General features: G+C 47.4%; 2 protein-coding genes across 3 annotated transcripts in view; one reads left to right on the top strand and one right to left on the bottom strand.

The window, feature by feature from the left end:
• Positions 1–2,760, bottom strand: part of nrg2b (neuregulin 2b) — a 50,164-nt gene extending 47,404 nt beyond the window's left edge. For both annotated transcript variants that reach the window (XM_020595482.1, XM_020595483.1), the window contains exon 1: positions 2,123–2,760. In XM_020595482.1, the coding sequence (XP_020451138.1) occupies positions 2,123–2,534 (412 nt within the window). In that variant the 5' untranslated portion in view covers positions 2,535–2,760. The remainder of the gene's footprint in view (positions 1–2,122) is intronic.
• Positions 2,761–3,224: 464 nt separating this feature from the next.
• On the top strand, positions 3,225–10,234 carry purab (purine-rich element binding protein Ab). The gene is made up of 2 exons (XM_020595402.1): positions 3,225–3,356; positions 6,378–10,234. The coding sequence occupies exons 1-2, from the start codon at positions 3,225–3,227 to the stop codon at positions 7,191–7,193; spliced, it is 948 nt and encodes a 315-aa protein (XP_020451058.1). The 3' UTR covers positions 7,194–10,234.

Genomic DNA, 10,234 nt, shown 5'->3' with positions numbered 1-10,234 from the left:
TGGGCCCACCACCTGCAGGAGGATCCGTAAGGGGCCGGTGCACAGTGGATTGGGCAGCAGTCAAAGGCAGGGGCCTCGACGACCCGATCTCTGGACACGGAGACTATCGGTCAGCTGTTTCTATTTCAGATTAAACTCTTGCACGGCATCCAGCGGGGCCGATCGCTGGCCTGGAGTCCTGCTCAGTCGTAGGCCATTCACCTGCCGCTCCAACATTACTGATTCAACCCAATGAAAAGAGTTAGTGAGCCACAACTGAACATTTGGTGTCACCTTATAATACTTTGTGTTTGAGATATACTTAGCATAGCAAGTAGTCATGTGAAGTTGTGTTTGAGCTGCAATGGGAGTTATAACATTTTGATATTGGATTGAAGTTTTTAAACCAAATCACTCAACCTCACCATAGAGATAATGACTGAAGAAAGAATAAGCATTTTAGTAAAGCAATAAAGGTTATTTGGTACAAAAATATGTATATATTGGGTGAAATGTTGCTTTAATGTCATGGCTATTTCTAGACATGCTATGTGCACTTTTGTGACAAGTCTTTGGCAAATGAATCAATCCTAGGAAAGAAACAGAAGCGATGACAGGAACAAACACTGGTGTTATGGCAATGCTGTGGACTGTCCGAGGCTACTGGCTGCCACAGTGTGTGACCGCACTCTGAAGTGTCTGATTGGGTTGTGTTTCTCGCTGACTTTTGGTGTGTGTGTATGCCTCAGGTGAATCAGCTTGGAGGTGGGTAGCTCCTCTCATCAGCTTATCCCTGCCTGGAAAATGTGTTTTAGACTGAAGCTGAATTGCAACAGCACTGTCATAAATAAATGACTTCATAATTTTAGCATGTCACGGAGGTAAAAATAGAATATCACGTTGTTAGCTCAAACACTGAATGAACCCTTTGTGAAGACATCAGAGTTAGTTCCTAGAAGATTTAACACTTTCTTGACAATGCTGGATTTGAAGGATGTAAAGAAGAATAAAAAATCTTTGCACATTGTTTCAAAGGTTTCACCATGGTGCTATTATAGCTGATATAAAAAAATCATTTTCCTTTGTGCAAATGAAAAAACTGGTGCACACACAAGTTTGTTCATGAGGAGCTGACCTTGTTTCCAAAAGACCTTTGCTAAGAAATGGGTCCTAGTGTCTTTTTTCTCCCTGTGTGAGAGAAATGAAGGGAGGAAGTGTGACAATAAAAAGACAACAAAGTTCAGTTCCTCATCTTAAAATGTTAGTCCCAGGTCTTTTTTTTTTCTTGTGTCTCTTGTGTCGTGTTCAGACAAAAGCCTTTCTGGTGGTAATGTGTTACACAGACTCTCCTGGAGGCCTGCTGAGCTGCTGCACATGTAGTTTTAGTCACTTCTCACAGACATTTGTCATTTAACAACCAGGAAGTGCTAAGGAAGTTTCTGTCCTTGGTGTGCTGCAAGAACAAAGCACAATTTCAGATATCCATGGTTGAAACTGGCAACAAGTTGGGAGATCTGAACTGTTACCATCACCCACAGACTGTCACTGTAGTCAACACCAGCACTGCATTTTGCAACTGTGTCTGATATAAAACACCAATCTAACAATGGCTCTAGGCAATAGTACAGTGTTTGGAAAAGAGGACAACATTTGGCATCACATGCTTGGCCTAACTCGCTCTCTCCGACACAGTGACAGGAGCTGCTGCCTCTAGCCTTACTCCACATGTAGGCTACTTCACTCTAATGGTGTGATGATGCAGATCTTGCTGGAATCCAGGCTACAGTGAAGTTTCTATATCTACTGAATGTCAGGTCTTGTCTAATCATCAGAAAAGAGCCTGTTGTGTGGGGCACAACCCCAGGTTTAATTTAGGATGAGATATTTAACACTCTCTCTCACACACAGAGAGATTAACGCGACATGCGCACACATTCCATGCCACGCGTTTCATTTCATTATAGGTGACCCGGTTATGCAGGACTGGGATTCATATGTGTATGCACGCTGACACACAGACTACACAAGTGCACGCGCAGCCACAGAGTGGTGATTGTCTCCTTAGATCACCGTGGCAGCTCTATTGGCCCTTATAGTGCGGTGTGAGTGTATGGCAGGTATAACGGAACAGCCTTAAACTTACCGCAGTCCTCGCACAGCACTCTGTCCACATCCTTCTTCAGCTCCGGCTCGCTGGCGTCCACAGGAGCGTACGATGCTTTGAACACCAAGGGCTCGGCGGTCGGGTCCATGAAAAAGATATATCTGTGGTCCTTCTCCACCGTGGTACAGGGGGCCTCGGAACCGAAGTCCCCCACAGTCACGAGCTGCTCCCTCTCTAGGCCGCCGCTGTTGACGGGCCACACGTCCAGCACTTTGACATTCACACTGTAGGGCTCCCTGGAGGAGACGTTCTCCGGGGAGGAGCGCACCTCGCCCTCGATGACCACGGCTGATCTGTACGCCTGGTCCTGGAGGGAGTTGAGACTCGGGGCGTAACAGGCAAAGGAGACCCCGATGACCAGCATGGAGAAATGCACTGGATCAAGCCTCATGCCGTCAGCCTGTGCTGTGCTGCAGTGCTGCTGGGCGGCGGAGCGAGATGGAAGAGAGAGACGGTGGCGAACGGGCTCCGGCAGAGGAGGCAGGGCAGAGCGGCAGACCTTGTAGAAGTGTCCATGCCATCTGTGTCTGCCGCTGCTTTCCCCATACGGCTGGTGGCCTCGGATGGGGGGACACACCAGCCTAGGAACCGGAAACGGCCCGCTTCTGCATGCTTAGAAATGTCCCCCCCCCCCCCCCCCCCCTCTCTCTCTCTCCCCCTCACTCACTCTTGCTCTCTCTCTCTCTCTCCAGCTAATAGGCTAGCATCGCATGGGTGGGCACACTGCCACTCTGGAAGGAAAAAAGCAGCTTGCGCGTACAGGAGAATCACAACAAACGTTTGGCACACGCAGGGTCCTTTATCCACTTATTTCGATCGTCAAAACAGTCCTGCCCGTCCGAATCCGGTAGTCGGTAAGCAAAAGGAAAACGAAAACAGAAAGTAGAGGTAAGATGGACAGGATGAGATAGCAGCGGTTATCCGGTAAGGCGATGCAACAGTAGCGCGCACCCTCCAGCCGCGTCCCCTGCGCCCCTCATCCAACGCGGTCGCGCGCGCCGGCTCGCCGCGTCCTGCCCTAACCCCCTAATAACCCGGGCCCCCACCGGCACACCGCCACCGACTCAACTAGCATATGAACATGCCGGTCGACTGTCTTAAACCTCTGCGGGTGGGTGCAAAAGAAATCACGCAGACATTGCACAGACTCAGCACAGAGTGCGTCTCTAGCCAAACCCTGCACGGCACCCACTGTGGCTCTCCAGTGGAAGAGGTACAAGAGAGGCTATAGGCGAAAACTGCACACTGCGGATAGTTGTTGCGATGACTAACGCTGCGAAATTCTCTCAATGGATTCTTCAGAATGGCGAGATGAGAAGGGAGTTTCCAGACTTAAGGTCTGAAAGCCCTCAGACACAAATCCGCTCGCTGCACGCTACAGTAGAGCACACCCCAAACCTGACATTTTCCACACTGTGATGCGAGTCGTTGCAGTTCACTAATGTCGCCTTGGGACACAGTACTACAGTCTTAACTACTCTACGGCAACACGTGGATGCATCAGTTGCCCTAATCTGTGGTGTTATGCTGGAACGACATTCCAGCTAATTGTTTTGCCAACCCTGCTCAGCTACAGCTAATAAACCCACTTCTTTCATTGAATACATCTCGACCAATGAAACGAGAGCTTTGCACAACATGCTCAGGCTTTTTATGGTGACCACAAGTATCCCCTCCTCTCTCCACCAGCAAACCAGTCCCTGCCTCCATTTCTGTATCCATCAATCAAGTCATTCATAAGATTTGCCTTTGCCTCCCTGTCAGGAGCTCTGCGCCCTTCTTTAGAGGTCAGAAAGCCTTTCACTGTCCATCCCGAGTAAGGCCCATGTGGACATTTTTGCCATAGATGTCTGAGTTGATAAAGAAAATACATGAGAGGCCACTTCATCACACTGTGCACTTCAGTCATGGCCTCTTACGCCCCCTTCGCCATCAGCAGAGTCACATCAGGGGCCGGTCTCTGTCCGTGGTGCTGAAAAGCTTGACTGGTTTAGTGCTCTGTCCAAAGGGGCCAACCCCACCAGACCTCATATAGACTGAAGGCAAACAGCTGGACTGCTGTCTCCTCACTGCATATATCCTGTCTTATATTCACCTGAGAGTAAAAGACTCACTCTCTATTAAAGGGTAGTACTGTAAAAGCACAGTTTCAGTCCTGTGTGTTGTCCATGGTGCTAAATGCTATCAAACATGCAGCTCTTATCTTTTCCAGTGGCCCCACATTAAGAGGATTATTTCTCCAGTTCTCCATTTCTCCAGGGATCACTATTGCATTTCAAGAGGAAAATACAGCCCTTCAGAGTCTGTGATCCATGCAGGGATCCACCCCCACCTTAGTCCCTCTCCGCCCACTGCCCACCCTTCACCGATCTGTCTCTCTTTCATTCATTCAACCGCTCATGCATTCATTAGAGACCCCATTCAGAGACCTCATGAACAATTTAAGAATTTCCAGATTAGCTTTGAAAGCAAATCATTTGTTGACAAAGTGAAGGGAAGTCACTAACCCAGGCAGGACTGCCACCATTTGCCTCCCAATTCCTCTGTTACTAGTTGCTGAGCTTCTGGCAATTACTGGAGGGTTTACTTTTGGTCGTGCATCAGCCATTTGGGGTGTTGACGAGGTCACTTAGACCTCTCATTATACATTTTCTGTCCAATCTGTGCCACTGTCCAGGTAATGCTTTCTTTCTCTGGTATTAAAAATTGACACAGTAGCCCCTTGGGTTACTGTTGTCACACAGAATGTTTTTGTAAACCTGCCCTAGATTTCATCTATACCCTCATTTTCTACATCACCAGCAGTGCTCACAGGCAAACTCAAATTTCATCTGTTTTATCCACCATCTGATGTCTGTGGTTCTGGAAAAAAAACCCCACCAGTTACTTACCTGTTGATACAACATTTATCTTAGGCCTACCTTTCTATTCCAGGTTAACCCCTTCTTTCATGAAGTCATCAGTCAAATCAATGTTGGGACATTTAATTAAGGTGTATATGATGCTTGTGACTTTCAAAAAATGATTTATTTTTGTGAAAAACAATAAGTAAACAGTTAAAGCACATGGGTCTGTGTTGCTTTTGCACATCTGTGCTGTTGACATTAATAATATTCTGCAGCCCTCCAATCCCATTAAGCCGCTATCCTCTCAGTATCCATCAAGTCTCCTACACCATTCTTCTTCTTGAGGTCTGTCTCACCCCAACTTAACCTGTTGGTGCTCCTACTAAAAATGACCTTTAACAGAGGGACCCTGCTGAATTTCTAACTTATAAAAATCTGTTTACAGGCTACTCAAGTGATGTTAATCCATATAATGTCAGAAAATAATAATAAATGCTCAGAAGTTTCCCAGCAACCCCCCAAATATTTAATTTATAACTCTACACCACAGAAAAGCAGCAAACAACCATAAGAGGCTTTACCAAGCAAAACGTTTAGATTTTCTGTGACACAATACTAAAACAATTCACAGATTAACTCCAGTTTAGATGGTTCTCTATCTTATGGGCTTAACCCAAAATACCTGTATATTTGAACAACTACAACTCTTATTCAATTCTGACAAGTGTCCATGATGAGTTTTTTTTATTGTACAACTTTTTTGCCGATTTCCACTGATTAACCTTTTTAAGACATCCCACTGAGAAACAGTGACACTTGAGGAAGTCCAGTCACAGGGTTGTGGTTCATGATGCTTCACAGAGCATTAGCCTCCTCCCACAGACTCCCACGCAGCCATGAGCTGCTGTTCATTCAAACTTCTTTCCCCACGCTCTCTCTCTCTCTCTCTCTCTCTCTCTCTTTCTCTGTCTCTCTCTCTCTCTCTCTCCGTCTGACTCAGCGGGTTCGGTGTCCCTGGTGCTGAAACACCCCAATAACTGTCCATGGTCCTGAACCACCCAAGCCGGTCAGTAACCATCAGGTATGACTTCGTTCCTGTTCTGCCTTTTCTTTTTTACACAGTGTGCAGATAGGTGTCATCTTTGTGTGTAGCATCTAGCTATCCATCTATTTATATATGCTAATGTTAGTACTGCAGTGTTTTAGGCTCACATGGGTGGGGGTAACTTTCACTTATATACGGCTATACAAAAGGCGAAAGGGAAAATTCAGTGAAACGTTGCAAAAACAGCTTGAGTGTCTTGAACGCCGCCAGCTTGGAGTACTACAGTAACACAAACTACAGTCACTTTCATTTTTTCACCCTCTCCTCTCTCGTCTCGCGATAGAGCGGCGGACTGGTGAGACGGGCAGTCGAGGTTGCAGCAGGCAGAGGGAGACGGTGGAAGGTAAAGCAGGGCACCGAGGAGCTCGCCTCCAAGCGCGTCGACATCCAGAACAAGCGCTTCTACCTTGACGTGAAGCAGAATGTTAAAGGCCGCTTCCTAAAGATAGCCGAGGTCGGTGCTGGAGGAAACAAGAGCCGCCTCACTCTCTCCATGTCGGTTGCCGTGGAGTTCCGCGATTATCTCGGGGACTTTATCGAACATTACGCCCAGCTGGGCCCGACCAACCCGGACATTGTGCAAGACGAGCCCCGGCGGGCGCTCAAGAGCGAATTCCTGGTGCGGGAGAATCGGAAATATTACATGGATCTGAAAGAGAACCAGAGGGGGCGGTTCCTGAGGATCCGGCAGACCGTTAATCGGGGGCCCGGACTGGGAAGCGCGCAAGGCCAGACCATCGCTCTGCCGGCGCAGGGTCTCATCGAGTTCCGCGACGCATTAGCCAAACTCATAGACGACTACGGTGTGGACGAGGAGCCGGCGGAGCTCCCGGAGGGCACCTCGCTTACGGTCGACAACAAGCGCTTTTTCTTTGACGTGGGCTCCAATAAGTACGGGGTGTTCATGCGGGTCAGCGAGGTGAAACCCACGTACCGGAACTCCATTACGGTTCCCTGCAAAGTGTGGTCCAAATTCGGCAACACCTTCTGTAAATACGCGGAGGAGATGAGGAAGATTCAGGAGCGGAGTAGAGAGAAACGGGCCTCCGAACTGCTACCTGAGGGCCCGCACGGCGGAGATGACGGCGACGATGACTGACGCGGATTTCAGGAGAGCAGAAACGAAACAACCAAGACAAGACTGAACAATGAGAGAAAACGAGACTTTAACTGTAAAATAGAAAGAGAATCTCCAAGGGAATCACCCCCACCACACACACAACCTCCACAGACATGGCAGCACCTCTGCTGTCTCCTCGCTCATTTGACTGGATGTCACCCCACTTACCACCCATGTAACAGTAAGCCGCTGCTATCAAGGATTGAACTGTAAGATATGAACTGTTTCCTACTTGATTTAATGACAATGAACAGAGTGTTTATATCTCTATCAACGACAGATTTTGCACACATCAAAGCTATTTCGAAAACAAATGTTTAAATGTTTTCAGAGTGGGAAGCTAGAGATTTAATCAAAAATAAAAACCAGAGGTCTATTATATTAAATAACAGTCTTCATGTAAAACGAATATTTGACATCAGCACAAACAGAATATATTATGGACTTTATGAAACCAAAATCTGATACCAGATGTATAGTTTATTATAAAGGTATGCAGAATAAATATGAAAGCGCTCTAAAAGTGTATGGATTGCAGTACGCAGCACTACAGGCCTGTAAACACCTGTCAGCATGCGTGTAAGCTCATGTTTTGAAAAATAGTTTGGCAAAGTAGGCTATCGTCTTTAATTTGACCTAAAATCTAGTAGGCTAATGAAAAAGCATTTCTATTATGCCATTGTGGAAAGATTGAGACTCAAAAATAGCCTATTTTGTGCACCTCAAACCAATGGGATAAATCTATCTCTGAGCTACTATATTGAATATCAACCCTCTTGCACCATGTCCATATAAACTTAAATGAAAAAAGTGCTAACTTAGATGTACTAATTATGATTTTGTGAATCAGCTGTAAAAAAAATCCTTATTAAGATACCCACGTTTTCTGTGGGTTAAGTTTTTTTCTGTTATTTTGTTGTCTTTTTTCCTCTGGGGGGTGGGGGATGCAAAAAGAATTGGTCCACTTGAGGGGGCGCAAGGCGCGGAAAAAATAAACAAAAAAGAGGCGTCAGCGCACGGTGAGGCAACGCATCCTCTTTGACGTCATTACAACCCGTGCCTTATACACTCCACTCGTTTACGTGTTCTCACGTGGATGGTCTGTGACCTCGACCGCTGTATGTTGTCATTTACGAGTGCAGTTATGTAGGCAGAAATACGCTCACCAGGCCTGCGGGATTCACACCCCTGCAGTGTATGGAGCATGGGTGGCAACACCAAAAGTAAGCTGAAAGGCTGCTGGGAGCTTGCAGGGCCAACAGCGGTAGTGGGTAGAAACAGATCTGCAAGCTGGAGCGGGTCCTTCAGAAAGATGAGCTGCTGCTGTATGTACACTTTGGAGTGGGGGTGGGGGGTGGGGGGCTCAGTGTGTTATGGCACCCTGGAGCCCAGAATCCCTAGCAACACACATGGCTGGGTGGTTTCTGGGTAACAGAGTGACCTACCTGTCTGTGGCAGCACAGGGTGTCAGCACGGAGATTCATCTGGAGATGGAGATGCTTTGCACACCATATGCACCATGATGTTAAAGAAACAGCAGCAACAAAAAACAAATTGAGGAGCGGCTGGACGAGGCTATTTGTCAGAGCTGAGACGGATGCTGCTGGAGCCAGGCTGGCCAGCCAGCTGGTCCCATGCAGGCTGTCTGAGTGCAGTCTAGTGGATGTAGAGGCCGACAGTGCAGGGCCAAGGCAGTGTCTATCTCTTTATGGTGCTACAGCCCCTTGATTGCTCCTCGGGGGCCTCACCGCTCAGAATATGTCAGTTTTCCGTTATTGTTAGTCTGATGCTCTTCTTTGTCGTCACAGTTCTCTCCACATTATGTTGTCTAAACTGTGTCAGGTTTCTCCCTCCCAGGAACAAGGGAAGCCACTGACCTGTGTAGGACATTTCATCTTAGTGTGCAATATTGCATACATGCCAACCGTGGCATTGAATCATTGTATAGACTATTCAAAGATGGAAAAATGTGTAGGCTATGTGATCAATAGATATATGAACATGGGATGATGAGATTGATGCATCTGCATTAAACAAATGTGAGTCCTTCTCCTCAAGCAAATGCAAATCTCAATCAGATTGAAAACAGTCACACTAGTAGGGAGCTGCGTTTCCCTGTCATAGTCTGTAAACCAGTAGGCTGCCTGGTCCGGGTGTTTTATGGGCCCCTTCGGAGTCACCCTAGAGAAAACACTTTCTGTGCTCATTTCACCCCTAACTCACACAACACAGACAGTCAACACCCTCTTACTGTCTCCATGTCAGCCCCATGCCAGTGGCCTACGGTGAAGCTGAATAGTATCTCGGGATCTTGGGTCCAGAGGTGGCTAATGCCCACACACACGTAGTCTCCCCCTGCTGAGGCCTCTTGTTGCTATCTGAGTGGTGGGGAGGCCACTAAAGTATTTTGAATGGTTTCTAGGCCTCCTGTCATTAGAAGCCAGGAGTCTGTGTGTGTGGAGCTGGAGTGCAACCCCCTGCTCGCCTGGGACTGCCGATCGCAGGACAGGTTAACTATGATTAGACTTTGGTTTCACTTGAGCTAGGCAATAGTGATCAGCTGCAGCAGACCCAAAAGACAGAAGAGTTTGTTGTTGTTTTTACAGTGAGGATCACAGTCCCACTCTCTGACGTGGGCAGACTGATCTCAGGTCTGCTCCTCTTTCCCAGCTCAGGATTCAGTGCATAAGAGAGGCCGTACAGCAGAACTTGTTCGCATGCCTGTCTCAGACACGGTCCGTTCCTTCTTTTTGACCCCTAGGCTTACACTGACGTGCTAGTTATTGATCGGTATGCTTCAGGGGGTTAGTTCATCATTCAGCTTTATCTAAAGCCAGTCAACCTACAGCAGCTAACGTGACTGAGCCCAGTCGTAGGCCCTGTCAGAGTGGCGTGAAGGAGAATCACAGCCTGCATGGATTGCAGCTTTAGAGGCCTTGGCTGGCTAAAAGCTGCTAAAGTAGTTACAGTCTGGGCCTGCCAGACATGTGGAATAGCTAAGGCTAAACTGAAGCAGAACT

Source organism: Monopterus albus, unplaced genomic scaffold, assembly GCF_001952655.1.
Source record: "Monopterus albus unplaced genomic scaffold, M_albus_1.0 scaffold27.1, whole genome shotgun sequence".
Classification (NCBI taxonomy): domain Eukaryota; kingdom Metazoa; phylum Chordata; class Actinopteri; order Synbranchiformes; family Synbranchidae; genus Monopterus; species Monopterus albus.
This window is presented reverse-complemented; position numbering and strand designations above follow the sequence as displayed.

Bases quoted from the DNA above. Each gene is read 5' to 3' on its own strand.
- purab (XM_020595402.1), top strand. From the start codon at position 3,225: ATGCCGGTCGACTGTCTTAAACCTCTGCGGGTGGGTGCAAAAGAAATC. The intron at 3,357-6,377 runs GTACAAGAGAGG...GTCTCGCGATAG, and splicing joins GTGGCTCTCCAGTGGAAGAG to AGCGGCGGACTGGTGAGACG.